Source organism: Panthera onca, chromosome C1, assembly GCF_046562875.1.
Source record: "Panthera onca isolate mPanOnc1 chromosome C1, mPanOnc1 haplotype 2, whole genome shotgun sequence".
Lineage (NCBI taxonomy): Eukaryota > Metazoa > Chordata > Mammalia > Carnivora > Felidae > Panthera > Panthera onca.
Genome location: NC_138346.1, coordinates 205,233,351 through 205,261,030, shown reverse-complemented (window position 1 = coordinate 205,261,030; position 27,680 = coordinate 205,233,351). Strand labels below are relative to the sequence as shown.

Here is a 27,680-nt window from a genome sequence, read left to right as displayed (position 1 = left end):
GATTAGCGTGCTCTGGGACCTGGCTGAGCAGTGCCCCCTCTGCTGTAAAAGGGGCACAAGCATCTCTGTCTTGTGCACCTCCCAGGACTGTTGTGATCGTCCTATGGGATGGCCCAGTACAGGGCTCAGACCATGGTATTTGCTCAGTAAATTTGGTTCAGTGAGTGAAATAATGGGTGGGACAAGGCTTTTCCACTGGCCGGTTCCTCTGCATGTGTGATGTCCATTCTTCGTGTCACAGACGAGTGGCACTGTGAGGAGACACGTCTAGAGGTGTCGCTGCAAAGGCCTGGCTGGGACCTCTGGTCCAAGATGGCAGCCGGTGCTCCTGTCTGGGAGCGACCAGGGAGTGGCGGCTTTGGGGAGGCTGGGTGGGCTGGGCTCCAGGGTGGGACTAGCACCTTCTCTTGCCCTTGTCTCGCCTGCTCTTCCTGCCTGGAAGGTCCCACAGAGACTGAACCTCTGGCCGCCCATGGAGGGCCAAACGAACCCTTTGCCCTGGAGCTGGTATCTGCCCGTTCCCTTTCCAGGGGCTTGGGAGACCAGGCTGAAGCTGCCAGGGGCCGGTGTGTACGTGCAGGGGTGCAGCTTCCCTCGAGATGGCACTGATTTCCCCCTGCCATAGGGCTGCCTCCTTCCCTACATGGCAGGGTCAGTAGGCATGTGACCAACGCTCCTCATTACCCAGCTTAAGTCTGTGAGTAGAAAAACAGATGCAGTTAACAACCGAGTGGTCAGCAGTGGCCACATGTGGACAGCCAGAGGCACGAGCGAGATCCCTTTGGTCAGTGGCGGCCACAAAGGCCCAGGCTTCGAGGAGGCCCTGGCTGGTGCCCTTGGGGCCGCCCGCCTGGTTTCAGCAATAAATAACAGGAGGACCCAAAAACCAAACCAAAACAAAAAGTACAGCCAGTATCCCTTGGGGTAGGTGCGGGGGCGCTGTTTAAATTACCGGCCTCCCTCGGGCCACGAGCTGGTTGCTGGCGCGGGGCTGACGCTGCCTGTCACCGGCACGTGTGCAGCTCCACCAGCCGCTGGCACTGCCGGCACTTGACGAAGCAGCACCAGTGGAATTTGCAGCTGCAGCGCTCGGCCAGCTCCACCTGGGCCGTGTGGAAGCCCCGGCCGCAGCACAGCAGCTCGCAGCCGTCGATGGCCTTGGACGTCTTGTTGCACGTGCGGCCCCTCGTGCCCAGCACGCCGCTGCGCACGTCCTGCTCGCAGAAGTCCGGGCTGGGCTCCAGATACACCAGGTCCTCATCCGTGTGCGGCTTGAACTGTGCGTTGCGCGGCACCAGCGCCCTGGAGGAGCCCACGCGGCGTGGCTCCACCTCGGTGGCGCCGTCGAACTTCTCTTTGAGTGCGTGGCCCACCTGGCGGAAGGGCGGCACGGCTCGCCAGCACGTCTTTACCTCACAGGAGCCCGACACCCCGTGGCACTTGCACTCCACCCGCATGTGTGTCAGGATAGCCTGCAGGGGGCGGGGAGGGGAGAGGGGCCATCAGGAGACGGCCGGCGGGGAGGCTGGGGCGGGGCCGGGGACGGGAGCACGGGCGCCCTGCTTCCGGAGTGAGCACCTGCCTTCGGCCAGGGTGGGCTGGTGGGCTGTGTTGGGGACGGTGGGAGACGTTGTCCCTGCCCTTGGGGCACTTGCAGTGACGGAGGAGAAACCTCCCGAAGGGCATCGTTCTGGAACTGCGTGGTGAGGGACACGATGGGGGGCAGGACGGGAGAGGTGCGTTGAGTCTGCAGGGGAACCTCGGGGAGCAGGAGCAGGAGCAGGAGCAGGCAGCCAGTATCGTAGTTAACGCACACGATCTGTGCATCGACACGAGGTTCAGATCCTGGCTCTGCTGCTTATTAAGGGTGTGTGTGTGTGTCGTTCGCGCTTCTGTGACACCTGCTCACCTGTCTGCTCCCCCACCCGCCGCCCCGTACCCCTCCGGCCCACGCAAGTGCTGGTGGGAGCCTGCACAAATGTTCCCGAGTGGCGCGAGGGTGGGAGAGTGTTCCAGGTGCCCTGCCCAGCCCGCCCCCGCCCCGGTGGTGGTAGTGGCAGGAGAAGCGCCACCCTACCTTCCTGCCAGCCTCGTTGTTGTGGAGGTTCATGAGGGCGCGGCTGGATGAGGCCCCCTTGCTTCTCTCCCGCACGTCCACGAAGGACTGGGAGAAGGCCACGCCATAGGCGATGTTGTCCGAGCATCCCGACCACTGGAAGCCTGTGCAGGGGGTGCACAGTGGCCGTGGTGAGTGAGGGCGGGGCGGGGCGGGGGGGGGGGGGGGGAGGGGCCCGCCCCGCCCTACCTCCCACACTTACCCTGCGGGCTGACTCCATGCACCGTCCGGTCACAGCCACACTTTTCCAACTCCCCGCTGCTGCATGCCCGCGTCACCGCGAAGGCCACACCTGCTGAAGAGATGGCGTACACGAAGGCCGCCTCCCGGGTCCCTGTGGGAGGCAGAGGGAGGGCAGGGCTGGGTCCCGGGGCTCCGCCCGGCTCCTTCCTTTGTCGTGGGGAGTGGTACCTGGGAGCCCCTCGAGGCAGGCCCGTGGAGACGGGGAGGCAGGCCTGCCCGACGGCTAGGAGGTACCCCGGCCGTGTGTGTGTGTTCTGCCCGGACCAGCCACCGAGTGCGCTTGCTGCGTCCCAGGCGCTGCTCGCCGTTGCACATGCGCCAATCGGCTCGTGTGCACAGCACCCGTGAGGTAAGGAGTCTACGGATGGATCAGCCGCCTCGTCCCGGGTCACACAACACATGGCTGAGCAGGCAGACAGTCCAGCCGCAGTGCCCCGACTGGACTGAGGACACCGTGGTCACAGCCTCTCTCCAGGGCGCGTGGTTAACATCATCAGGGGAGACAGGACAGGTGCACAGAGCTGAGCCGACTTACCGAGACTGCCAGGGCCCTGAAACAGCAGAGCCGGACCACCAGCCCAGGTCTGGCTTCTTTTAAAACCTGCATTCTATTCGTGCCTACCCCCCAGCTGCCCCCCGCGCCCCGAGGGGGTCCCCCTGCACTATCAACCCGCCCCAGCCCTTTCTGCTGAGGCCGTTTTGCTTCCTTCCACCCCTGTGACAGTAAATCGTAATAGTGACAGTCCCTACTGTTTACCAGGACCAGTGCTGAGGAGAGGATGCCCCCTGCTACTGGGGAGCCGTATTTGTGCCCATTTCACAGATGGTAAAGTGCGGCTTTGGGGAGAGGAAGCGATTTGTTCCCAGTCACCCAGCAAGGAGGTGACAGAACCAGGACTCAAACGCAGGTCCGTCTGCCTCTGCTGCCTGTTCTTCCCCTTCCGCCCTCTGACTTCTTAGCAGTCCTGTCTTGGTGCCTTTCCTCGCCCCCTGCCTGAATGGGTGTTTTTATCCTCCTAGGAACTGTGCCTCAGGGTGTAGCTGCTGCGGAGCCTCTTTCTGGGCCTGTGGGTGGTGCTGGTGGTGCGTGTAGTGCACGTGCGCGTGGCTCGCTGGGTGTGTGACCAGACAGGCCCTGCTCCTCTTCTGGGTTCTGTGAGGGCCTCTGTGTGCCCGTGACTGTCCTTCTGTCTCTTGCTGGAGTGTCTGTGTCCGCAGGAGTGGAGGGGGCAGGTTTTGGCCCCGTGGTTGGCAATTACCACCGTGACACCCAGGCCTGTGCTCTTGGCTGCCCCCGGGAGCAGTTGCCGTGGTCAGATGGAAACAATCACCTCCTCTGTGCCCACGTCTGTGGACAGGCAGCAGAAGCCGAGCGCTGGGGTGGGGGGCGGCTCAGGCCCCGGTGGCTCCGGACAACCTGTTCTGTGTTCCGCCCTTGAACTGGGGGTACCGCCCACCACCCACTCTCCACTGCCCACCCTCTGTCCTGGCTTGGCCATTCTGGGCCAGCGTCGGGGGCCTTGGCCGGAGCCATGGGACCTCGACGGCCTGAGGTGGAATCCTCTCCAAGTTAATCGAGGCTAATAGCAGGATCATGTTGGTTGGTTTTGTGCTGTGGCCGCCCAAAGAGGGACGACTTTAGTTTCTGGTATTTCTGGTATTTCCAGGCCTGAACCAGCACAGATCTTCGCCCCAAAGACCAAGGGGGAAGGGAAAGCGGGAGATAGGGCCAATGGGACTGGTAAGGTGGCCCCAGCGCTCGGCTGGGCTTGGTCCTTACTCCTGCTTCTCCGGACTCTCGGGCAGCCCCTGGTCCTCCCTGGATATCTGGGCTCCTCTCCTCCCCTGAGTGCTGGTAGCCCTGGTGTGCAAGGTTCCCTGTCAATTTGTTCAGGGAGACCTCTGCCTCATTCCCCAAACCAACATCCATCTACCGGGACTCCAGGTCCCCCTTGCCCCAGCCTTGGGTACAGGACCCTCTGGTTTTCTCAGCTTGGGAGTGGGCCTGAAGGAAGAGATCGTGGAGGGAAAATCTTAAGAGCTAAAGCTTATAGAGAGCTCCCTCTGTGCTGGGCACTGACTAAGCACTTCACATAATTTATATACTCTTCACCCCAACCCTATGGAGAGGAGACTTTTCATCCTCTTTTTATAGACGAAGAAACTGAGGCACCGAGTAGTGAAGCAACTTGACCAACAATACCCAGTCAGGAAGTGGCAGAACTAGAATGTGAACTCAGGAAGTTTGGCTGCAGAGCTTTCAACCTTGACATTGTCCTCGTGGAGCCCAGAGCCTGCAGGAATACACCTGCAGTGGATCGCTTCCTACCTCCTGTGTGTGAAGCCAGGATGGGCTTTCTTGGGTCTACCCTAAATCTTAAGTTCTGTAGGACAAGTTCAGTCCCATTTGTGGGCTCCTTACTGGGAGATGGTGAGCGGTTGGCCTGTGCTCCACACCGGAGGCCCCAGAAGGCCTGGAGAATGTGGCCAAGCCGCCATGCCCCTAAGGCCCATAGCAGTGGCTCCAGCAGCCTTTTCTAACTGGCTCTGGGTCCCAGCCCTTTGACTCCAGGGCTGCGGCCCCTCCTTGCTCCTCTCCTCTGCCTGGCTGTCCAGGCTGGAGCCTTGCTCACTAGCGGGGCACCTGGCAGAGACTGCCATGACAGAAAGGGACTGTGGCGTTCCTGCAAGCCTAGCAGAGGGAGATCCCCACATGTCATAGAAGATAGCTGCCCCCTGGTCGGGGCGGGGGCGGGGGTGGGGAGGGGAGGGTTGCCTGTTCCAGCTGCAGCAGGGAGACAGATCTGGCTTTGTCCTCCTGGGACATCAGAGCTGGTGGTAAGGCAGACCCCTCGGTGCCAGTAGCTGCCCTGCAACCTGCTTGCTTCCATGAAGCCATTTGCCACACCCCACACCCAGCTCCTTTCTTCCTCCTCCCCGGGCTCCAGCGTGTGGAGCGGAAGTGGCTCTGCTGGGTCCCACCTCAGTGCCATCTTTTCAAGGTGCCAGGGCTGCCTGGGGTTGGGAATTCAGAGGGGTCCTGTGGACCCAGTAATAGCTCCCCTTTCTGAGGACCTACTAAGTGCCAGGGCCTTTCCAAGTGCTGTCTATGGCTCACAACAAATGGGGCACCCAGCTCTCTCCAGTTCTGTTCTGGAGGAAGGAGTGAGGCCCTGGGGTCCAGGTCCCTCAGCCGGTCAGCGGCTCAGCGGGAACCAGAACCGAAGCCTGGGTGAGTCAAAGCCTGTACTCTTCTGAGCACGTCATGTGCGATGCCCCCCCGCCCCCCCTGCCCCAATGTGGGAAGGAAGGACATTCGAGTAGGAAGAAGTGTTTGGAGAAGAAGCCGTGGATGCCGAGTTGGGCTTAAAAGAAGCCATGGACATAGTGGCCTCTGGGCACCAGGCTGGGGTCCTGGTGGGAGGGCCATTCGAGCATAACTCACGTGTTTCCAAAGCAGACCCAGGGAGGGAGTCCTGGGAGGTGGGGCAGGACAGGCCCTGGTCTTTGAGAAAGACACTGCCCTGTGCTCTCCCGTTCCCTGCCCCCAGCCTGCCCTCCCAGTTTCCTTTGTTCTCTTAGCTACAAAAGCTCACCTTTTCTTGAAACCACCTCTAGGAAGCCTCTTTGGATTTAAGAGATGATGTAGCACAGAGGAAAGAGTAAATTAAGACTCTTACTAGCGGCGTGACTGTCCTCTCTGAGCCTCATTATCCCAACTCTAACAAGGGCAGGATAGCGCTGCCCAGACAGGCCAGACCCCACACTTCTCCCACATTTCCTGCCCTCTGTCTTGGACCGCCCAGGGCTCCTGGTGCTCTCGCTGGCCTGCCTGCCCCCAGGATCAGAATCAGGCTGCAGGTGGTTTTATCATCTAAGTGTCTTGCTTGTTTGCCTGGCCAGGCTGTCCCCATACTTCTCCTTTGCCCCCTAGCACCCAGCATAGGGCAGTGCACAGAGCAGCCCTTGGAGATAGGGATGGGTATTGGGAGAGTCTGGATGCTCAGGCAGCAGGACTGAGATCTGTTCCTTGCCCTGCTACTTCCTAGATGTGTGATTTTAATTTTCTTGTCCATAGAACGGGGCTGATGAAAGCACTGACCTCAACAGGTGGTTATGGGAACCTAATGAGGTAAAATACAGAACATGCTTAGTCTAGTCCCTGGCACATAATGGGCACTTGAGACATATTTTGTGATTATTGTCGTGATGAATGCCATTTTATTCATTTGTGAACAGGGATCATTAGGGCGCTTACACCCTGAAGGCCAGGCAGTCAACTGTGTGTTTGCCATTGGGCTAAAAGCTTCCTTAGGGCAGAGACACTTCCTCCCTTGCTTGCTCCCTCACCAGACATTTATTGATCACCCACTGCAAGCCCGGTCCTATGCTACACTCCAGGGAAAACGAGGTGGATTTGTCCTTAAGGAACTCCCAGTGGCGGAATGTCCTCTGGGAACCCAGCCCAGCCCCGCTATAACTTAATCTGAGGGCACCTAAAGGCTGGCCTGGAGGTCACCCAGAAAGAAGGCATGTTCTCACCTTCCCTGGGCTCAGCACGATGCCAGTATGGAGGATCAAGGTGAGAAGACAGGTTTTGGTAAGTCACAGCCTAGGACTGAAAAGTGTTTACTTCTTAACTCTAGTCTGATGTTACAGTCAGTAAGGTGTCTGGATGATGTTAGACACGCAGAGGTTGGGAAGGTGGGCCTGGGTTTGAGTCTTCACTTTGCTTTGGCCAGTGCACCCCATCACCTCGCAACCATGGCAGCCAGAGGCTGGAGGGCCTCAAGGTTCATTGAGTCCCCTCTCCCTTGGTCAGGGTCACAGAATGAGATGCGGGGAGGTAGGCAGAGGCACGGCATTGCCCACAGAAGGAGGGAAGAGGAGAAGAGGAGTTTGCGTTGCTTTGTCCACCTCTCCCTGCCATGCTTGGGCCAGCCTGCTCTGAGACCCCAGTGTATCCCGTTCATGGCGACCTTGAACCCTGGCCAGACTCTGTGGCTTTCCCTCCCGTCCTCAAACCTTTTTTATCCATTCAGCACATATTTATCAGTGGCCTACTATGTGCAGGTGCTTACTCTAGACTCTGGGACAAAACAGTGACTAAAACGTACAGAGGCCATCCCACACCTGGCCGTAATGCCTCCTCGGCCAAATACTGCCACCTGCCCTCGTTCCCGGCCACCCCGGATGCTAATTTCCCCAGGTTTCTGGTGGATTTTTAGCCTGGAGTGCACAGTTTGGCCCTCACTTACACGGTCCTCATTGCTCACCATTATTTTACCACCCATCTCGCCTCAGTAGGCCAGGAGCAGGGTGGAGGTGGTGGGGTGCTGGGGTGCAGAGTTGGAGACTGCGAGACCTCAGCAATGTCTGCCTGTGGGGCTCGAGTGCCATCTAGCCCTTCAGAGGCATCATCTCTGAATCCTGATGGAAATCCCAGGAGGTTGGTGCTGAGACTGCCCCCACTTTATGAGGCTAGGAGAGGGAACGGACCCTGCCTGAGATCTCAGGGCCAAGGGTTGGCAGGTCCCGGAGCTGGGTGTGTGTCACCACCCTCTGCTTGCTGGACCTCCCTTCTTGGCAGTAGAGTGGGGGCACGCCACACATTCAAGAGTTGTCATGAGGGCAATCTGAGGCAAGACGGCACACAGGCGGCCGTCAGCAAAGGGTTTCCTTTTCTTCTCCAAGTATGGCTTGGCTCCTGGGCCTCTGCCATGTCTGAGGCCATGACCCCAGCCAGGCAGCTGATGAATGTGGGCACCAAATCAAGCTCACCCTTGCCATCACCCCAAAAGCTGGTGGCCACCAAAGAGGCCTGCCCAGACTGGCTGCTGCTGTTGTAGCTGTCCCCAGTGACAGCAGCTGGTGATGAGGATGGCTTTTCTTGGTCGGGGTGGACACTCAGGGCTGCCACCCCCCGTGTCACGGGACCTTCGTGAGGGGCCCTATAAGGTAAGCACACATGCTGATCTCACTGACAGGTGCCACTCGGAGTGATGCCACTCCTCCAAGGTCACGCCTGCCCATGCTTCCCCTGCAGGTGCCTCCTCTTGTGCAGTGGAGACAAATTAAGACCTTTCCAAGAGGACTCTTACCAGGGAAGAACATGAGAAATACAAGAGTGAGGATATAGATGAATAGGAAGAGATCAGACTCCTCCAGACGCCCCTGATGTCTGCCTGGTGTGTGGGTGCCTTGACTCCGCCTCGAGGGGGAGTCACTCAGCCAAGCCACTCAGACTTTAGTCTGGAGCAGATTTCCGCATTCCCAGTAGGATTCCCAGTGTTTCCCCAAACTTGCTGAGCCAGGGATGAGCCCTCCCTTGGTTCCTGCTGCAAACACAGGTGAGGAAGGCACTTTTCCATGGGGTTCTTCACTGGCTTCAGGCCAGCACCGAACCCATGCCTCCCTTTCTTTGCCCTTTTGAGTCCTTGCCCCGACTTGCTTTCTGTCATTGGATGACATCCATTGACTGTGTCCTCCATGCCAGGCTCTGCCATGTGCTGGGAAACAGGTAAAGGAGACATCACCTCGCCTCAGAACAGTTCAAGTTTAGGAAAGTGGTGGGGTGGGGTGAGGGAACAGGCATTACAGTTTAGTCTAAAAGTTGTAATGAAAGCTGTGTGAACACAGATGGTTTAGACGTGTGCATATGTGTGTGTCTGTATGTCTGTGTTAAGGGAGAGGGAGAGAGAGATTGAGATAGAGAAATTGATAAGGCAGATGGGTTAAAATGTAAACAGTTGCTGAATCTAGGTAAAGAGCATTATGGGAATTCCTCATAGGAAAAACCAAGCTCGTACATACAGGGAACAGATTGGTTGGTTGCCAAAGGTGGGGGAGGGGGTGGGGAAGTAAGTGAAATGGGTGAAGGGGGTCAAAAGGTACAAACCTCCAGTTACAAAATAAGTAAGGCACGAGGATGTAATGTACAGCATGGTGACTATGGTTAAGAATACTGTGTTGCATATTTGAAAGTTGCTAAGAGAGTAGATCTTAAAAATTCTCATAAGAAAAGGAAGGTGGACCTATGTGTAGTGATGAGTGCTAATCAGACCTACTGGGATGATCATTTCGTAATATATACACATGTGGAGTCATTATGTTGTACACCTGAAATGAATATAATGTTGTATGTGAGTTATACCTCAATAAGAAAAGTAGCTGACTGAATAAATCCATCACCTGGAGATGAAAACAATGTTTTGTAACTTGCCTGTAGGTTTGAAATTAGATCAAAACGAAAAAAATACAGGGGCGCCCGGGTGGCTTAGTTGGCTGAGCGTCTGACTTTCGATTCCGGATCAGGTCATGAGGTTGGTGAGTTCGAGCCCTGTGTCGGGGTCTGTTCTATCAGCGCTGAGCCTGCTTGGGCTTCTCTCTGTCCCTCTCTCTTTGCTGCTCCCCCACTCATGCTCTCTCTGTCTCTCTCAAAAAATAAATAAACTTAAAAAAATTACAAAAATATTGGCACAAAAACAGACACTCAGATCAATGGAACAGAATAGAGAACCCAGAAATGGACCCACAAACGTATGGCTGACTAATCTTTGACAAAGCAGGAAAGAATATCCAATGGAATAAAGACAGTCTCTTCAGCAAGTGGTGCTGGGAAAACTGGACAGCGACATGCAGAAGAATGAACCTGGACCACTTTTTTACACCAGACACAAAAATAAACTCAAAATGGATGAAAGACCTCAATGTAAGACAGGAAGCCATCAAAATCCTCGAGGAAAAAGCAGGCAAAAACCTCTTTGACCTTGGCCGCAGCAACTTCTTACTCAACACGTCTTCGGAGGCAAGGAAAACAAAAGCAAAAATGAACTACTGGGACCTCATCAAAATAAAAAGCTTCTGCACAGTGAAGGAAACAATCAGCAAAGCTAAAAGGCAAACGATGGAATGGGAGATGTTTGCAAATGACATATCAGATAAGGGGTTAGTATCCAAAATCTATAAAGAACTTATCAAACTCAACACCCAAAAAACAAATAATCCAGTGAAGAAATGGGCAAAAGACATGAATAGACACTTCTCCAAAGAAGACATCCAGATGGCCAACCAACACATGAAAAAATGCTCAACATCACTCATCGTCAAGGAAATACAAATCAAAACCACCATGAGCTATGCTCTTAACACCTGTCAGAATGGCTAACATAAACAACTCAGGCAACAACAGATGTTGGCGAGGGTGCGGAGAAAGAGGATTTCCTTTGCACTGCTGGTGGGAATGCAAACTGGTGCAGCCACTCTGGAAAACAGTATGGAGGTTCCTCAAAAAATTAAAAATGGAACTACTCTATGACCCAGCAATTGCACTACTAGGCATTTATCCAAGGGATACAGGTACGCTGTTTTGAAGGGGCACATGCACCCCCATGTTTATAGCAGCGCTATCAACAATAGCCAAAGTATGGAAAGACCCCAAACGTCCATCGATGGATGAATGGATAAAGAAGATGTGGTATATACATACAATGGAGTATTACTCGGCAATCAAAAAGAACGAAATCTTGCCATTTGCAACTACGTGGATGGAACTGGAGGGCATTATGCTAAGTGAAATTAGTCAGAGAAAGACAAATATCATATGACTTCACTCATATGAGGACTTTAAGAGACAAAACAGATGAACATAAGGGAAGGGAAACAAAAATAATATAAAAACAGGGAGGGGGACAAAAGAGAAGAGACTCATAAATATGGAGAACAAACTGAGGGTTGCTGGAGGGGTTGTGGGAGGGGGGATGGGCTAAATGGGTAAGGGGCACTAAGGAATCCAGTCCTGAAATCATTGTTGCACTAAAAGCTAACTAACTTGGATGGAAATTTAAAAAATAAATAAATTAAAAATAAATAAAACATTACAAAATAATTTAAACATTACAAAAACAAACGAACAAGACACAAAAAAGCCCCCAGCACAAGCAAAAAGCTTCAGAGGAAAAAGCAACCACTGGTTTGTAGGAGCTGGGACAATGCCGGGTGGAGAAAGAGGGGTGAATATTTGGGGTGGAGGAAACAGCATGTACAAAAGCACGGGGCTGTGAAAGAGCCTGACATTCTGCTGATCTGTCCACCACTGCGCCTAAAACACCAAACACCTACTGCATGCAAGGACCTTCCTGTGCTTGGGGTCTGCCGTTCGAGCCTAGAATTCGGGGCTCCTCAGACAGCAGGTCCCAGAGCCTTGGCAGTGCACCATCGACCAAGGATATTCTCTGCTACCAGGCCACTCACCAGGTCTCTGCTGCTTCTCCAGAGCAGCGATATTTAGCAATGCCAAGCACGACGGTGCTTTTCGGCCACTGCCAGCTCCCAGGAGAATTGCTTCCAAATTTCTATCACAGTTGGTTTCCAACAACATCCAAACGGTTTGCCACAAGCCCGGCAGCCCTCGCTGTCCAGGACCACAGGTGCCAAGACAAAGGTTGGCCCAGGCAATGCCCTCCTGCTGCCTAGCGAGTCAAAGGGCCCTGTCGACTGGTAGCAGCTCCGGAGTGTCAGTTTCAAGCTCAGGAAGTAGAAAAAGAGGCAGCTGGTTTAGAGCACTTCCTCGAGGGCAGTGGCTTGACCCAGTGACCTCTCAAGGAGCCTTCCAGTTGCATGGAACGTTCTCTGCCCTGCCCACCTTCCTCTGGCTTAATGCCTTCTCAGATTTCTCATCTCCGCAGAGGGCCTAACTCAGGAAAGCTTTCTCCGAGCACCCGGCCCTGGCCAGGGGAGGAGTCCGCCCTTGTGCTCCCAAGCCTCCTGTGTTCCCCCCATCACAGCATTCTCTCACTGTGGCTGAGAGCAAGACCCTGGAGCTGGATTGCATGGGCTCAAGCCCTGGCTCTGCCACTTGCCAGCTCTGTGACGTTGGGTGAGTTGCTTAACCTCCACGTGCCTCAGTTTCTTCATTTGCAACATGGAACCTTATCTCCATGGCCAGATGAGTTAGCATTTACTGAAAACAGTGTCTGGTCCCTAGTTTGTGCTATTGGTGTGTAAGCTACTGCCCCTCCTGGGCTTGCCCTGATGCCAGGAGGACAGAAGCGGGGTCTGCTCTTTCCTGGTCTCAGAGCAGGACGTGCTGAGGCTCCCCACATGGCTCATCAAGGATACAGACGAATGAGGTGGGCTCCCTCAGGAGGCCTAGTGTTCGGGTAAAAACAGCATGGGGCTGGGGGTCTGGGCCAATCCATCCTTTCCCCTGCCTGAGCCTCAGTTACTTCCTCTGTAAAATGGAGACAGCAGCTCGGGGACCAAAACACTGCAGACCGTAGAGTGTTGCCCCACACAGAGAACAGCACCCCTCTGCTGGCCCTGCCCCCCCCCCCAACGCCCGTTCTGGCCCCTCTGCCCGCCTCCATCGGCGTCCTCGTGACCTTCTGGCAGCGTGCTGGTTTAGCCCGGTAAGTGACAGACGGCTCTGGCCACTCATGAGCGTGTGGCTCCCCTGCCAAGGCAGTGCTCTCCCCCTGCCCCGCACCTCCCGCGAGCCCCTCCCTCACCTTGAGTCACCACCTTGCCGAAGACAGGCAGGGAGTCGAGCGTGGAGCAGTTCCAGCGCCGGTTCCGGAACTGGTACTGGCACTCCTCGATGGCGAGCTGAGCACCTCGGCGCACCGAGTCCATCACCTCAAGGTTCCGCTTGCACATCTGCACCTGCCTCTGGATCAGGCCCTTGAGCTTCTCGCACGTCTCCTCCTCCGAGATGCTCCCCACGGAGGACAGCTTGGCCAGGTACCTGGGGAGAAGGCGGCGGGGTGGAGTGTGGTGCGGCGATCCCTCCCCCTCTCTCTGCTGCCGGGACGAGGCTGTGCCCAGCCCAGGTCCCTGGGAGCTGACTCATCCCGGTGGTGGCTCGTGGCTGAGCCTTCTCTCTGGATCCAGCGACAGGCCCTCTTGCCTGGCTTTTGGGACCAGCGGGGGAAGTGCCGTCTCATCATAAGAAGGCTTCCGCCCCGGCCAAAGCAGGCCAAAGCACTGAGAGGGATGCTGACGGGGCCCCCACGGGACCCCTCCTGGCCCAGGGTGGCCCCTGCACCAGCGTCTGTACCCCGATGTTACGCCAGACTTGGCCCCTGGGCTCTGACCCCTTCACGTCCCTCTAGCTGGGACGCTAGAACCGCTGCACTCGTGTCTCTTTCCCCACCCCCAGGCGAGGACCCCAGTGAACGAAGCCCGCATTCTGGCTGCAAGGCCCAGACCCTCACTGCCAGCCACATCCCGGGGCACCAGACGGAGACCAGCATCAACTGCAGCTGGGGGACTTGAGATGATGAGTGTGTGGATGGTGGCAGGGGAGGAGGGCTTAAAAACAGAGTGTGCCGTGCTCTTCCCTCAGCCCCTGGGGTTTTTGTGGCTTGACGATGGGGCAACAATGCTGGTTCCATCTCATAGAATTATGGTGGGATCACAAGCTAGATACCTTATGTCAGGGAGCTCTGGGACCCGGCCTTTGGGGAGAAGGGGCTCTAAAGTGTCTACTCCAGGGGAGGACAGGAGGGAGTGCTGCTGTTCATTGGACACCCACTACGTGTCATGCACGGTGGCAGTCACTATATTCTGCTGCACCCTTGCCTCCCATCTATGAGGTGGTAATTGTTATGCCCATTTTATGGATTCCAAAATGAAGGCTAAGAGGGTGACACAGATAGCAAGTGCCAGAGCTGAGCTTCAAACCCCTTCAAACCCTGTGGGTCTTCCCCCTGCCTGTCCTCCTCCATGGCAAGTTGAGGGGCAAGTTGAGGCTCTGTGTCACCTAAGGACAGACACTGTGATCGGGACCAGGAGGCCAGAGAGCCGGAAGCAAGACACATGAATGCTCACCAGGATGGGAGCAGAGCTAGGGAAAGGCCCTGTCAGGAAGAAGTGGTCCCTCCCAAGGGACAGAGGTGTGCGTTGCCTGAACACCTACTGAGTGCCAGGTATGTTTCAGATAGGTGAAGTGACTGGCTCGGGGTCACCTGGCTTGTCTAGTTTGGAGGCAGATCTACTAGTTTGGAGCCCAGGTCCACATAACCCCATGACTGTGTTCTAAGCGTTGCCCCTCAGCCTGCACCCCCCCCTCCCCTCTAGCATCCTTGGCCAGGGCCAAGTGAACATAGTAGGTGCACAAGGGGGAGCTGAGTGCTGGGAGGAGAGCTGAGTGGTAACTCTGAAGGCCTCCTCTCCCTTTCCTTGCCCTCACTTCCCACCTGTTTGGTGGGACATGATCTGCTCCCCTCCCAGGGCAGGGCTGGCAGGGGCTGCCTTCCAGGTCCTTGGAGGAGCAACAGAGTACAGAGTATCGCAGACTTCCAGAATGCTCCCTGACAGATAGTCTGGTCCATTATACAGGTGAGCAGAGTGAGGGAAAGGGGCCTTCCCACCATCTCCCAGGAGGAAACTCAGAGCCTGGCTCTACCCTTAGTCTCGGTCACACAACAGGGGCTCGAAACAAAGACAGCAAGTATCCCGCTGCCCCCGACTCTATAGTGAGCCAGTCCCCCACCAGGAGCTTGGCCAGCCACCCTGGTCTGGGGGAGCTTTCTAGGCATGGAGGTGGAGATGCTTGGAGGTGATGAAGCCACACAAATTTCTTGTCCATAGAAGGATCAAGGGGGAAGGCCCACTCCATGGGACTCAGTTTTCTCATCTGTAACGTGGGGAAGTTACCACTGGTTCTGGCTAAGTCAAGGAACTGTGGTCAGAGCAAAAGGGGGTCCTGTGTGTGAAAGGTGGGCTGACAAGGGGTCTGAGGCAGTAGGGCAGGAACTTGCCATTTGTTTGCCGATGAAGTAAAGGAATAAATGATGAGCAAAGAAGTACACAGAAAGCCCTCTTGAAATATGGGACATTTTTATGACTACAGTAATAAGCACAGTTAGCTTTCATGCAGCTTAGGACCAGGCTAAGCACTTCCCTTACATTGTTGCATTTATCCTCCCAGCAAAGCCAACGGACCCCTGTTTTATAGAGGAGGAAACGGAGGCACAGACCTGTTACGTAGTTTGCCTTGTGTGCAAGGTCATCCAGCTCGTGAGAGGTGGAGCAGGGACTTGAACCCGGTTTTGCCCAACTTCAAAGCCTTTGAAGTGGATACAATGCTGTTTTAAGTGGCTCGAGGACTAGAACTGGCCCCAGCAGGCAGGAGCTGCTGGGAGCCAGGTTCGCTCAACCTAAGGACGCTGGTCAAGGTGGAGACGACGGGCTGCCTACCGGTCGCCGAGTTCTCCTCCCCCGGAGGTGTGTGAGCAGCAGGTGGGTTCTGTGTGTCAGGCATGGGGGCTGGCCCAGAGGAACGGTTCTCGAATCTGGCTGAGCATCAAAATGTTTGTGGAGTTTGTTGAAAGTGCAGGTGCCAGGGCCCTCGCTCCAGGCGAGGCTGGGTGGGCATCTGGGCTTTTGACACATCCCAGGAGCAGCTGTGAAGCCAGACTGGCCCTGGAGGGCACTTCAGGGGAAGCTCTTGGCCAACCACAGGGGATATTTCCTTCTATGCCCGAGGGAGATCTGATTCTGGGACCCACTTTCCGCCTCACGGCTGCATCAGCCCCCCCCACCCCCCGCCCCCGACCTCCTGGTTGTGGAGCTTGAGTCTAGCTGTCTTTATCTAGAAATGGAGATAATGGTTCCTATCCCAGAGGGCTGCTGTGAGAAATTAAGGTGATTTGATGTGGTTGGTGCTGCCGGCTCTTAGCCGGGCCCACGGGAGGTGTGCTGTAGCTGCGAGGATCCCCCCAACTTCCCTGGCAGCACACGGGTGAGTAGAAGGTGGGTGGTCTTGGGCTGAGGCATCCAACCTTCCCTTCCTCTCCCCACATTCCTTGCTTCCTGGAGGACCCCCCTGTCTTCTCTGCCAGGTCCTGCCTCAGGGATGCAGAGACTAGCAGCGTCGGGGCAGGAGCCTGAGACTCCCAGAGGGGAGACACGGGTGGGAAGGTGGTGGAGGGGCAAGGGCAGGGTGCATCTGGAGGGGGAGGGGACACACTGGCTCCTCAGCCCTGTCTGGGTGCTCCCCTTGCCTGGGCCAGGTCCCCTATGGATGGCCCTGGTCCCACCTGGTGCTCTTGGCCTGCAGGGGGCGCCAAGAGCCCAGCTACTGGCTGTGGGCCAGGTCCATGTTTGGGAGGCCACCGGTGAGGGGACAAGGAGTAGGGCCTCAAGTTGAATCCTTTCCTGCTCAGACCCAGACCTGGCCTCTTGAATAAGGGTGGGGTCCCCTATTCCCTGAAGGGCATGGGGGCACAGAGCTGGCCCCTGTTCCCTTTGCATCCAGCCGATGGGCCAGGTCAGGCTGTACAGGCTCCAGGCTCCTGGTGGAGGGAGGTGTTCAAGGGCAGGGCTTCTCTGGGTAGGGAATGCCGGCTGGGGAGGCCTGGCTGAGCTACCAGCCCACAGTGTGACCTTGGGCAAGTCCCTGCCTACCCGGAGCTTGGGTCCTCGTGGGGACACTAAACTGGTGGGTCTGTGAGGCCTTTCCCTCTGTCAGAGTGACAGTCCCTCTTCTACAGATGGGGATGGAGGTGTCCAAGCCTCAAAGGCCTCAGGACCCCCTGCATTGAATGAGAAATAAAGTAGACCAGGGAAGCCCCCCACCCCTCTCCCCTAGGCTAGACTCAGTGAGGGGAGGCAGCCTGAAATAACCGTCCTACGGCTTTAGGGGCAGGCTGCTGGGTGGCCATGGCCATGAGTCACTGGGACAGCTTCCAGGAAGAAGCTGAGAACCCTCTTCCGCTGAGGAGTGTGCCTGTCCCCCCCCCTCCCCACGGCTGGCACCAGTGCCACCCCCCAGCCCCTGCCTTCATCTGGCTCAACAGCTGTCCCCTTCCATGCAGGAGACACAGCTCCACCCCACCGCGATTCTCCTGGGTCCCAGAATCTTGCCTGGGAAGGCCTGGCTGCCAGGACTGGATGTGCAGCTGGGAACAGGGCGGAGAGAGTTGGGACCCCGGGCATCACAGGCCCTTGCCTTCACAGCCCGCTTGTTCTGGTGCCCAGCCTCATTTTACAGAGGAGCAAACTGAGGCCCCAAGACATGGAGGGACTCACCCAAAGTCACACAGCCAGTGAGTGAGTGGCTGGGAGCTCTGTGTCTCCTGTACCCCAGTTGTAGATCTGCCTTGTTTGACAGCCTTGGGGGCTGACACTACCCTCAGTGTCGTGTCTGGCCCATGGCCTCCTCAGGGCCCGGCACAGGTTGTGGCACATAGAAGGTGCTCAATAAATGCCTACAGCATGATGGAGGGCTCTGTCCCCCTCGGCTCACCTCTTGGCAGAGTCGTCAGGGTAGGGAAGAGCAGGGGTGAGGGAGTAAAATGGGGGCTGTCTTTGCCTTTGAGGGCTGGAGGCTGTGAGAGGCTAGAACCCAACTTTTTCTGGGGGCCTCAGGAATCCCCTCTCTGCACCCTAAGGTGGCTCAGCCTTTTCCCCGGAGACATGTGTGCCACTTGATGACCCTGGAGCTGGGCCGGGCCCAAATGTTGGCTGCACAAGCCATTTCTGGGGGGCACAGAGAGTCTGGGAGTGATCGGTATTGGCTGCCGCTGGGCTAGGCTGGCCAGGCCCGTGGAGGGCCTCAACCATCTCTGCTCCTTCTCTCGTTCTGGTCGCCTTGCCCCAGTTTAGGCTTCTTCCTGCCACTGCTGAGTACAGGCTTAGCAATTTGCCACCTGCTGCTCCAGCCACCCAGGACTCTAGCCACAGCCCCGCCATCGATCAGGTTACCCCAGCAGCCCGGGCTGCCCCGGCTGCCGCTGCCAGCCAGCTCGTGCCCCCATCTTCTCCAACGGGGGCTGCGGGTCCCACAGGCCCCTCCCAGGAGGCCCTCCCCGCCGGCCCGTGCCGAAGCCTGCGAGGCTGGAGGGCCCTGGCCCTGCCAGGGAGATCAGATCCTCTCGGCCACCTGCTGTTTTCATTAGAAACTAAAATTAGCTGGGCTTGTCCCAAGCTTTTCCAGGTTTGCTTGCTTTTTAAAAAAAATATACAAATTCCTAGAGAAAAATCCGCACCTCTGCGCCTCCTCTCAGCTCTTACTCTGCGCGTCAAGAGGAGAGGAGACGGGAAATAGCTGGAGCGTTTGGGAGGCCAAGCAGATCAGTGTCGTGGGTCCTGGCCCCGCGGGTATCCAGGTGGGGGCTGGGACGCCAGCCCAGGCCTCTCTGCCCCCTCCCTCTGGCCTCCCTGCCTGCCTGGGCCACATTTAGAGCCTCCTCAGGAGTGGCAGTGCCTGGGACACCAGGGAGGAAGGAGGCCAAGCAGGCGGGAGGAGGAGCCGGAAGGAGCCGGAGTGCCTGCCGAACAGTGAGCCGCCTGGGGAGACACGGCCGCGTGAAGGCAAGCATGCCACGGGACCCACCCAGGACCACGTTCTCTCCGGGGGTGGCCAGCACTTGGCTCCCCGGGTCCCCATCACGCCCCTCAGCTGTTCTCGGGCCTCCGGATGTTTCTGCACCCACGGTCTCCGAATCCCGAGGCCCTGTCCTGGAGACCTATCGTTTCGCACGGCCCACAGGGTGGCACAGTGTGCGAGAGAGATGGCAGACTGGGTCAGAATCCCAGCTCTGTGTTCCCGGAGGCAAGTTAGCGAGCATCTCTGAACCTCAGTGTCTTCATCTGTAGAATGGGGAGAATAATAGTTCTCACCTCAAGAGACGTCAACGGATTAAATGTTCACATAGTAGCCACTGCTCCCCGGTTGGCAACATTACCAAGTCCTATTGATCATCACTGTGGTCATTAAGGTGTTTACCGTCATCACCTTCATCATCACTGCCACCTCAAAGCCCCCGCGCAGTCCCTCGAGCTGGGCCCTCTGCTGGACCGCAGAACAGTCCTGTTCACTGGTCTTCTTTTGCTCGGCTCTTTTAGACGGGGGTTCACCAGCCTGAGGGAAGGACACACCCCCACTGGGAAGGGTGGACACTTCGGCCTCCATCCCCACCGCAGAGCTTGGACACAGCTTGCTCCGATGGAGCACGCAGAGCTGAAGGATGCTTGCCGGTGACCTGGGCCCACTGGTCGGACCCTCCAGGGACCAGGGGTCCAACAGGTGGGACAGAAGTGGGTGCTTTAGGAGATCAGAGGCTGGGGCACCGCGGTGAGGGGGCTAGGGACAGTGGGGTCCAGTGCAGGCTGTGTGCCTGGGGGACTTGGGAGCCCTTTGCGGGACAAGATTGACAGGAAGGGAGGCACCTCATGTCCCCTGTCACCTGTGCTCTTCAAACAACAGCCACATGCTTTAATATATCCTTAGTGCAGCCACGCAGGGTTGGCCAGGATGGTATCATCCCCCTCCATTTTACAGATGAGGTTCCGGGAGGCATGTGTTCAAAGCCATGCAGCCAGTCAGGGCTGGGCAGCATTTGAACACAGGTCATTCTGGCTCCTAAGCCTGGGTTGGCGGATCAGGCTCCAAAGATGGAGTAGGGTAGTGACAATGATTTGAGGAAGGTGGCTTCATTCTTCCATTGCTGAGTCCTTCTGCGGTCCCAGGGCTTTTGGGGACCACAGCAAAGGCGTCTGCTCTGCTTTTAGGAACAAAGGATACTGGGGAGGGAAGTGTCTCAGTCACTAGGCAGCCTGGACGGCTTCTGGGGCCATGGAAGGGGCTGCTGCTACTGGCCTGAAAGTCCTGGAGGGGCAGCCAGTAAGGAGGGGCCAGCCTTGGAGACACAGTGGTTGTAGGGGTGGTGGGCACAGCCTCCCCTCCACCTTCTCCCCGGCCTTGGCAGAACTCTGGAGTCCTCAGTGCCCAGGTCAAGTTCTCTTTGTCCCAAGTACCTTTCCTCAGTTTGGGGCGGGGGGGGGGGATGATGGCCTTTCCTGGAGCCCAAGCCCCTACTCCTGTACCTCGGGGCACTATTCCCCCTCCTCCTGTCTCCTGGGACCCCTCGCTTCCTTTGCTCTCCATCCTCAGAAGCCTCAGCAGCCCCCGTTTTTGTCTTTTCACTTCCCAGTTTCCATTGCTTTCCCACACCTGGTAGCCCAGCTCCTACATTTCATTCCTGAGGGCTTCCTGAGTGGGAGCCCCCCTCCCACTCACCATCTCACAGTATTTGTTCCTGGGGAGCCGGTGGCTGACTCAGGGCCGGCAAGTAGCCACTCAGACCTTAGCTGGATGGCCCCAGAGCTGCACCAGAAGGTAGGAATTTTCCTTCTCTCCGCAGGGCAGTTGTGATTGTGGGGGTGAGTGGGCATCAAAGTTAGGGCACTTCCTGACCTTGCCTTGCCTCCTGTTTGCCAGAAGAGAGCTTCTCCCTTGCAGAGACCCACCCGACGCTTGTCCCCCGAGTGCCTCTCTCGCCTTTGTAGCCACTGAAGCATTCATCCTCTCTAGCTCGGCGGAGGGAGCCCAGGGGGTGGGAGCGAGGAGGGGTGGCTGAAACCCCAGCTGAGCTGCCCAGGGCAGGAGCTGGCTTCCTAGAGTGGGGCTCATGCTCTGGTGGCTCCAGGTTGCTAGTGAGTTCCTTGGCTTTGGCAGATCCCTTCTGAAGGCACCGTTTCCAGGACAGCCTGTGGCCAAACCCGCGCCCCCATCCCAACAAGGCAGCTAGGACAACTTTGGTTCCTTCCTCGCTCCAGTCGCTCATAACCTCCCATAGAGGATGACAGGCTAGGGTGTGGGGCTGCAGGGAAAGTCCTGGGAAGATAGTCAGGAGACCTGGGATGCAGTTCCACCTCTATCAGTAAGGTGCTCTGTGGCCCCAAGAGCCCACCGCAGTGCCTGGTGGGGCGAGTCTTGACAAGCAAGCATTTGCCATGACTGAATGGGGCTTTCCAGGCATGCCCCTGCTTGGAGATTCAGGGTCCCTGCAAGGGTTGAACCGGTAATCTCCCGGGACCCTTCAAATTCTGATGGCCGTGACTTAGCCCTCGATTCCCTGGCGTGCCAGGACTGCCAGGACCCCGACTCGAGAGGAATGCCCTGCTGTTACCAGCCCTTGAGGAAGAGTTCCTGGAACCCAGCCTTGCCATGATAGGTCCCGTGTGTGAACAGAGTGAGAAATAGGGTCTGAAAGAACCATCCAGGAGTCACAGCAGGAAGAGGCCCCTGGAGTCTCAGCAGAAATTTCCCGCTGCTTCTAATGGGCCTCTCCAAAGTTCCCTTGTGAGCTGTGAGCTGCTAGCTGTTGGGAGGTTCCTTCCCTCCTTGAGCACATGCCTCCCTCCTCCTACCCACCTTCCTCCCCTCTCTGCTTAGACCAGGTCCCCTCCACGGTGGGGTTCATGACTTGGTCAGGGGAACTTTTAGAACGTAGTTTGGTTTAAAGTGCCAGGAGATGGGGGAGGTGGGGAGGGGCTTGGATGGGGAAAGGGGGAGCTGGTGGGGGTCACAGCAGGGAGCGAGCCTTCCCCTGGGTTTGGCTGGATCACAGAAGACGCAGTTCAGGACTCAGAGATAAAACCTGGCAACTCCTGAGGCCATCTGGACCGCAACCATGGGGTCGCGGCTTTGCCTTCCAGCTGAGTTTGCTGAGCAAACGGCAGCGGCTCTGGCAAGCTGGTTTGCAGTGGGGGTGACTGGAGGGGCCGGAGGGGTAGCTGTCACCCCCGTCCGTGGCTCCCTGGCCAACCCTGTGCCCAGTTGGCTCAGGCCAAGCCCTTCTTCCCAGAGGGAAGAACAAGAAAAGGAGGCTTGGCGTAAATGCTCAGCTTTGCAAACGCACCCACAGGGCCTGAGTTGGGCGAGTTTCAACAGGTTTGGGGAACACTGTCTTGTCAGATGCTTGCTGAGTTGCTCAATTGCTAATCCCAGGCTGAGGGAAGAAAGTCAAGCCATAGCAGACAGCTGGGTGATGACTGCCGCCTGAGTAAACCCCTCAGGCAGAGCCTGGTCTCCGGGCCCTGCCACGGAGGGTGAGGGGGAGAAAGTGCTTAGGCAGGATCTGGGGGGGGGGGGGGTGCACCCTGGCAGGGGAGCTGCGGGGGCCAGAGTAGCAGATCTGCTGGGTGACAGACAGCCACACTCCCTGACACTCACGTTGGCCCATCTTAGCATCACCTGAGACTCAGGGGGTTACAGTGGAGCTTCCCTCCTACTCGAGGTCTCTAAGATCGGGCACCATTTGACAAAAACTTACAGCCCTCTGGAGCGAACAAGCCTTTCCCCTTTTCACCCATCGGATATTGACTGAGCACCTAAGCACACTTGACATTCAGGTTTTATAACCTCGTAGAAGTACAAAGCCACCCTACTGGACTGTAGTTACATACAGTACGAAACTGTCCTATAGGCATGGGGATAAAAACCAGGAGATGGGGACATGCGAGAGCACGTCAAGCTCAAGTCCTGATTCTGATTTGCAGAATGTCCTTGGGGGAAGCAGCTGCACCTCTGGGCCTCTGAAGCGAGATTGAAAAGAGTACAGACCCCTTGTTCCAAAAGTGGGAAGGGAGAGGTTACATGGTTCTAATAGGGTCACGGGTGTGAAAGTGCTTTCATAAACCACTGATCCTCAATGGGGGGTAATCTTGCCCCCCAAGGGGACATTTGGCCATGTCTAGAGCACCTGGGGATATGCTACTGGCATCTAGTAGGAGAAGCCAGGGATGCTGCTGAACATCATACAACGCACAAGACAGGCCCAAAATATCCACGGTGCAGTTTGGGAAATCCTGGCATAAACTATAAAGGGCTGTGGATGCGTGAGTGATTGATCGGACGCCCAGAGTCAGGGGAGGAGCACCAAGGAGGGGGGTTTACTATCTAGAAGGGAGGGAGGGATCCTTTATAGCTGGGGATCGGGAGGCTCTTCCTGGGGGAGATGTGCCACACACCTTCACCTGTGGGACTGGCTCTGCCCACACCTGGCCCAGCGAGTTGCACCCAGAGTGTCAGGCCTCAGTCTGCTCATGGTCAAGGAGATCACCGCCTGTGGCCCCCCCCTTGCTGGGCAAATAGGCACACGGGAGCTTGGACCAGAGATGCACACCTGTGGGGAGTCAGATGCAGTGAGGGTGAGATGCTTCCCCCAGCCGCCCTGAAGGGCGCTCCCAGACACAACTCCTCTGGCCACCAGGATTTGCCTGTGAGCTGGGCCGGACCTCCCTGGCTTTGTGAGGCTCTTGCAGGAGCCCTGGTTGAAGAGCAGGGAGGTGGCAGCCGATGATCCTACCTGTGTGACCCGTGTGAGAGCAGTAAGACCCGACAGAGCAGTCTGGGGTAAACAGGGCTTGCGAGCAGCAGGCTGAAGGCTCATTCTCTCCATCGTCCCTATAAACAAGGACACGACTCCCCCATCGCACCAACAGCCGCCCTCCACCTCCAGCAGCAGCCATGCCGGCCATTCCCAGCGCGAGCGTGCCTGGCACTGTGCTCGTGCTATGTGCACGAGCTCACACTTGCCTCACTACCGTCCAAGAGTGGGTGCCACTTATATACAGACGAGGAACTTAAGGTTAAGTAACCTGTCTGTCGTCACTCAGCCAGTCAGCGGCAGACCTGGGATGGACCTGCGAGCTGTCTTGGAGACCTGGTTCTTAGCCACTCTGTTGGACTATTTCTGAGTGTGGAACGGCCCCCCCACCCTCATCTGGTGGGCCTCTGCTGGGGCCCCAGCCCGGTGCACCACTGCCCTTTCTTCAGGAAATCCACAATAACGAAGCCCTCGCCAAGCTATTCCCTGACTCTTCCTAGTACTTTCATTTGGAGTTCAGAGCTATCCGCCGAGGACTGTGGCCCAGAGGGCAGGAGAGGCCCACCCAGAACCAGCCAGCTTGGGAGGCAGAGCCAGGACTGGAACCCCGGACTCAACTCCTAGCACACCCAGTGTCAGAGGGAACTTTCAGGGCCATTTCTGAGCCCATCTTTCAGAGACAGAGCCAGGCCTTTCACCGACAGACTGTTTTCATCTATCCATCCTTCCCTCGGTGGTTAGGAGCTGCCACAAGCTGCCGGCTCGCCCGGGGTGCCAGACATGAGTCTGATCGGCAGCTTTCAGCTTCTCTGGGCTTGCCCGGGCCTCAGGCTGGGGAGCCCTCCCAGCTCCAGGCTCCGTCCTGCCCGACAGCTGCACGCAGTGGGACACCTGGCCTCCCCGGCAGGCCGCCGCCCTTCTGAGACAACAGACAGCATCGTCTCTTGCAACCGGCCAGCCAGCCGACCCTGGACTAAAGCCTGACTCCAGGTACTTGAACGGGAACGGACACCCAGGCGTTGCCCCTCTGAGAACATTGCCGGCCACCCTCTGGGGACCAGACCTCCACCGTGACTCACACTTGAAAAAGATAGTGCCAGCCACCCTGCCTGGGTGGACATCTGCCTGCCCACAGCTCTTCCTTCTAAAGGCAGCTTTTGGGTCAGGTGCCCCTGCCATTTACTAACTAGGTGACTTTGGGCAGTGACCTCTGTGATCCCCAGTCTTCCCATCTGTGGAACGAGATTCAGATGTTGTCAGGATTTAGATAATGCGCTGGGAGCTATTACAATACTGATTACTACTATTGTCGTGATTCTGCCACCTCCAGGCCAAGTCCCCTCTGTGACTGCTCCAGCTCGCACCAAACCTTTCCTCTGATGGCACTAGCATGCACACTGTCCCACCCATTCGTGTTTTTACTTCTGTCCCGTCTTTCTAGACCCCAAGGTCCTTGGAGACCAGGCTGTGAGTGGGCTCAGTCCCTGTCTCAGGGATGGAGGTTGATAAATACAAGACGAACGACCCCGTCTTGGAATGTGCCCAGAGATCTCTTCTCCATCACTGCCCCTCTGGTTTGATAGGGGTCCCGGGAAGCCCCTTATGCTTTCCGTCTTGGGCTGTGCAGAGACCCTTGGCTCAGAGCCCGGGGTGGAGCAGGAGCGAGCTGGGTCATCCAGAGACCTGCTTCGTGGCAACCTGAGCCATCACCACCGCAGAGAACAGGTTTGCCAACCTCTCTTCTCCCTCCAGGCCGCCCCTCCTCACCCCGCCCCCCTCGAGGGAGTTGTTGGAATTCCCCCATGGTTTTGTGAGACCCAAAGCTGGGACTGCCTCCCTGGCTGGGATTTTGGGTTTGGACGTGGCTGAGGGTGGCTGGTGACACCACCTGGGCCACATTGGCTCAACTTTGGGACGGCTTCAGGGAAGGGGTATGTCAAGGCCTGGGAAGCAGCACCTGGGTTCAGTTCTCTGAGTTTGGGCAAGTAGCTTCCCCTCCTGGGGCCTCAGTTTCCTCATCTGTAAAAGGAGCTCAAACACTGGATGCTCTTGAGGGACTTTTCCCTATGGATGCTGCTCTCTTCCCTGAAGGCCTGGGTCCGATTCTGGAACTGCCACTTTGTTGTCCTCCTCTTTGTAGCCCTTGGCACTGGGTGGGCCAGCCCCAGTTCTTGTTCTTCTGATGCTCATGCTCACTTTGGAGACCCTGGCTCTGAACCCCTGCTTTCAAGGGTCAGCTCTGGGGACCCCAGAACCCCCGGTTCCAAATCAGCTTCCCTCCTCCTCATCTCTGGGACCTAGTCCCCACTCAGGAGGCTGGCCCGCAGGGGGTAACGGGAGGAGGTGAGAGTGCCCTGGTTCCTGTAGCTTTGCCACTGCCCCTGAAGTGTTAATCAAATTAAGTCTCCAAGAAAAACAAAAGCTCTGCAGCCACTTCGGGCTGCCTTGGAGTCGCTCGCTCTCCCAACAGCTGGGAGAATTCCACATCACCTCGGTCCCCCAAGCCCTGGGTGGCTCTGACCCCAACGAACACACTCCTTCCAGCCTGCAGGGCTCCGGCTGGCCGCAATGACCTCATAGCAACAGCCATTGGACACTCGGGGCAATTTCATGGGAGATATTTGTTCTTTAGTCTTGATGCAGAGGGAATTTTTTCCTCTCCCGCTGTCTCCATGGAAACCCCAGCTACACTGTGGGCCATCCCCCTTCCCACCTCATGCTTTTCAGATCAATATTGGAGCTTGGCTCCCCACTGGCTGCCCACAGCCGATGGGGGCAGAGCTCTGGGCAGAAGGAACTGGGGCCAGAGTTAAGCCTGGGGCCGGGGGAACCATCACTGATGGGGGGATGAAGAAGGGCTCCGGAGTCTTCTCCCTTCCCTGTTCATCTACTCACCAAAGCTCATCCCTTTAGAACCCCCACCTCCTCCACCTGAGACCCCTCAGTGAGCCCTCTGTCCCTTCCCAGGGAGTCACCTGAGCCAGGCCCAGCAACAGAGAAACAGGCCACCAGCGGTCACCCCCGGCCACCCTCCTCCTTAGGTAGAAACACAGAGAGGTGCTGGGCTGTTGTCTTCTTCAAGGGCTGGACGGAGTTTCTTCCTGCCCCAGGGAGGAAAAGGCAGGCCACCTCCAGCCGCAGGCTCTCTGAGGCTGGGTGTCCCGATCCCTTCCCTCTTTCTACTCCTGGCTCCCGCCCCCCAAGCAGAAACAGGTCCCTGCACGCCTCCAGCCCAGCCCGCAGCTCGGCGCAGCTCGGCGCGGGGAGCTCGCTCCTGGACTGCTCGGGATTAACCTGCTATTAGGACCCAGACTCCTACCCGGTAATGGGCTTCCCCGGCGACCTGTCAGCCGAGCCCGGTCTGCGCTCGGAGCCTGGCGCCCCACCCCGGCCGCCGCCCCGCGCTCGTACCCTCGCGCTCTCGGGCGCCCCAGGCCGCCTATGGGTGCGGATGCCGCCACCACCCCTGCCGCCTCTGGGCTGGGAGCCGCACCCGGGCAGGAGCGGTGCCCAGAGGGAGGCCCAGGCGGCGGCGGCGGCGGCAGCGGCAGCGGAGAGGGCGAGCGAGCCTCGCGTCCCGCGGCCGAGACACCTGCCGGGCGCCCCCGCGCCCGCTGCCCCGCGCCGCCTGGCACCGGCCGCTGCCCCCGGGGCCTGCCCCGCCCCGCCCCGCCCGGCCCAGCCGGGTCCCGGCCCGACTTACAGCCAGTTGCTCGCGGCGGCCGAGAAGACGGCGAAGACCAGGAGGCGCAGCGAACGCAGGCACGAGCGGGGACTCATGGTGCCGCCGCGGGCGCCCGGCCCCGGGCAGCGGCTGCGGCCGCGGGGGGCCTCCCGTCGGGGCGGCAGGTGGGCGCCCCGCGGGCGGGCTGGGGCGCGGCGCCGGGGCGCGGGCCGGGGCGCGCGCGCGGCGGGGCTCTGCCTCCGTGCCTGCCGTCAGCCCTGCCGGCTGCTGCGCCCGCTGCCCGGCGCGGACCAGACTGTCAGCGCCGCCCCAGAGCCGGGATGCGGCGGCGGCGGCGGCGGCGGCGGCGGCGGAGGCGGGCGGGCGGGCGGGCGGGCGGCCGGGGGGGCGGGCCAGGGGCGGGCCGAGGATGGGGTTACCTGGGCGGGCCCAGCGGCCCGGGACACCCCCCCCCCCCCCCGGGGGCGGGCCGGAGCGGCGGCGGCGGCGGCGGCGGCGGCTGCCGCCCTGGCCCGCG

General features: G+C 58.0%; 1 protein-coding gene across 2 annotated transcripts; it reads right to left on the bottom strand.

Moving 5' to 3' along the window:
* Positions 1 to 907: 907 nt before the first annotated feature.
* On the bottom strand, positions 908 to 27,454 carry WNT4 (Wnt family member 4). Of its 2 annotated transcripts, none has more exons than XM_060623186.3 (5): positions 27,182 to 27,454; positions 12,868 to 13,103; positions 2,319 to 2,450; positions 2,078 to 2,220; positions 908 to 1,472 (listed from the first exon to the last, which is right to left on the bottom strand). In XM_060623186.3, exons 1-5 carry the CDS (start codon positions 27,256 to 27,258, stop codon positions 1,005 to 1,007), a joined length of 1,056 nt encoding a protein of 351 aa, XP_060479169.1. In that variant the 5' UTR covers positions 27,259 to 27,454; the 3' UTR covers positions 908 to 1,004. The 2 variants fall into 2 exon arrangements, with proteins under 2 accessions (XP_060479169.1, XP_078308361.1); XM_078452235.1 differs by lacking the exon at positions 27,182 to 27,454 and adding an exon at positions 15,560 to 15,651.
* Between the last annotated feature and the right edge of the window lie 226 nt (positions 27,455 to 27,680).

Bases quoted from the DNA above. Each gene is read 5' to 3' on its own strand.
- WNT4 (XM_060623186.3), bottom strand. From the start codon at position 27,258: ATGAGTCCCCGCTCGTGCCTGCGTTCGCTGCGCCTCCTGGTCTTCGCC. The intron at 2,451-12,867 runs GTGAGGGAGGGG...TGCCTCCCACAG, and splicing joins CGGCAAGGTGGTGACTCAAG to GGACCCGGGAGGCGGCCTTC. The intron at 2,221-2,318 runs GTAAGTGTGGGA...CCCCCTGCACAG, and splicing joins GCATGGAGTCAGCCCGCAGG to GCTTCCAGTGGTCGGGATGC.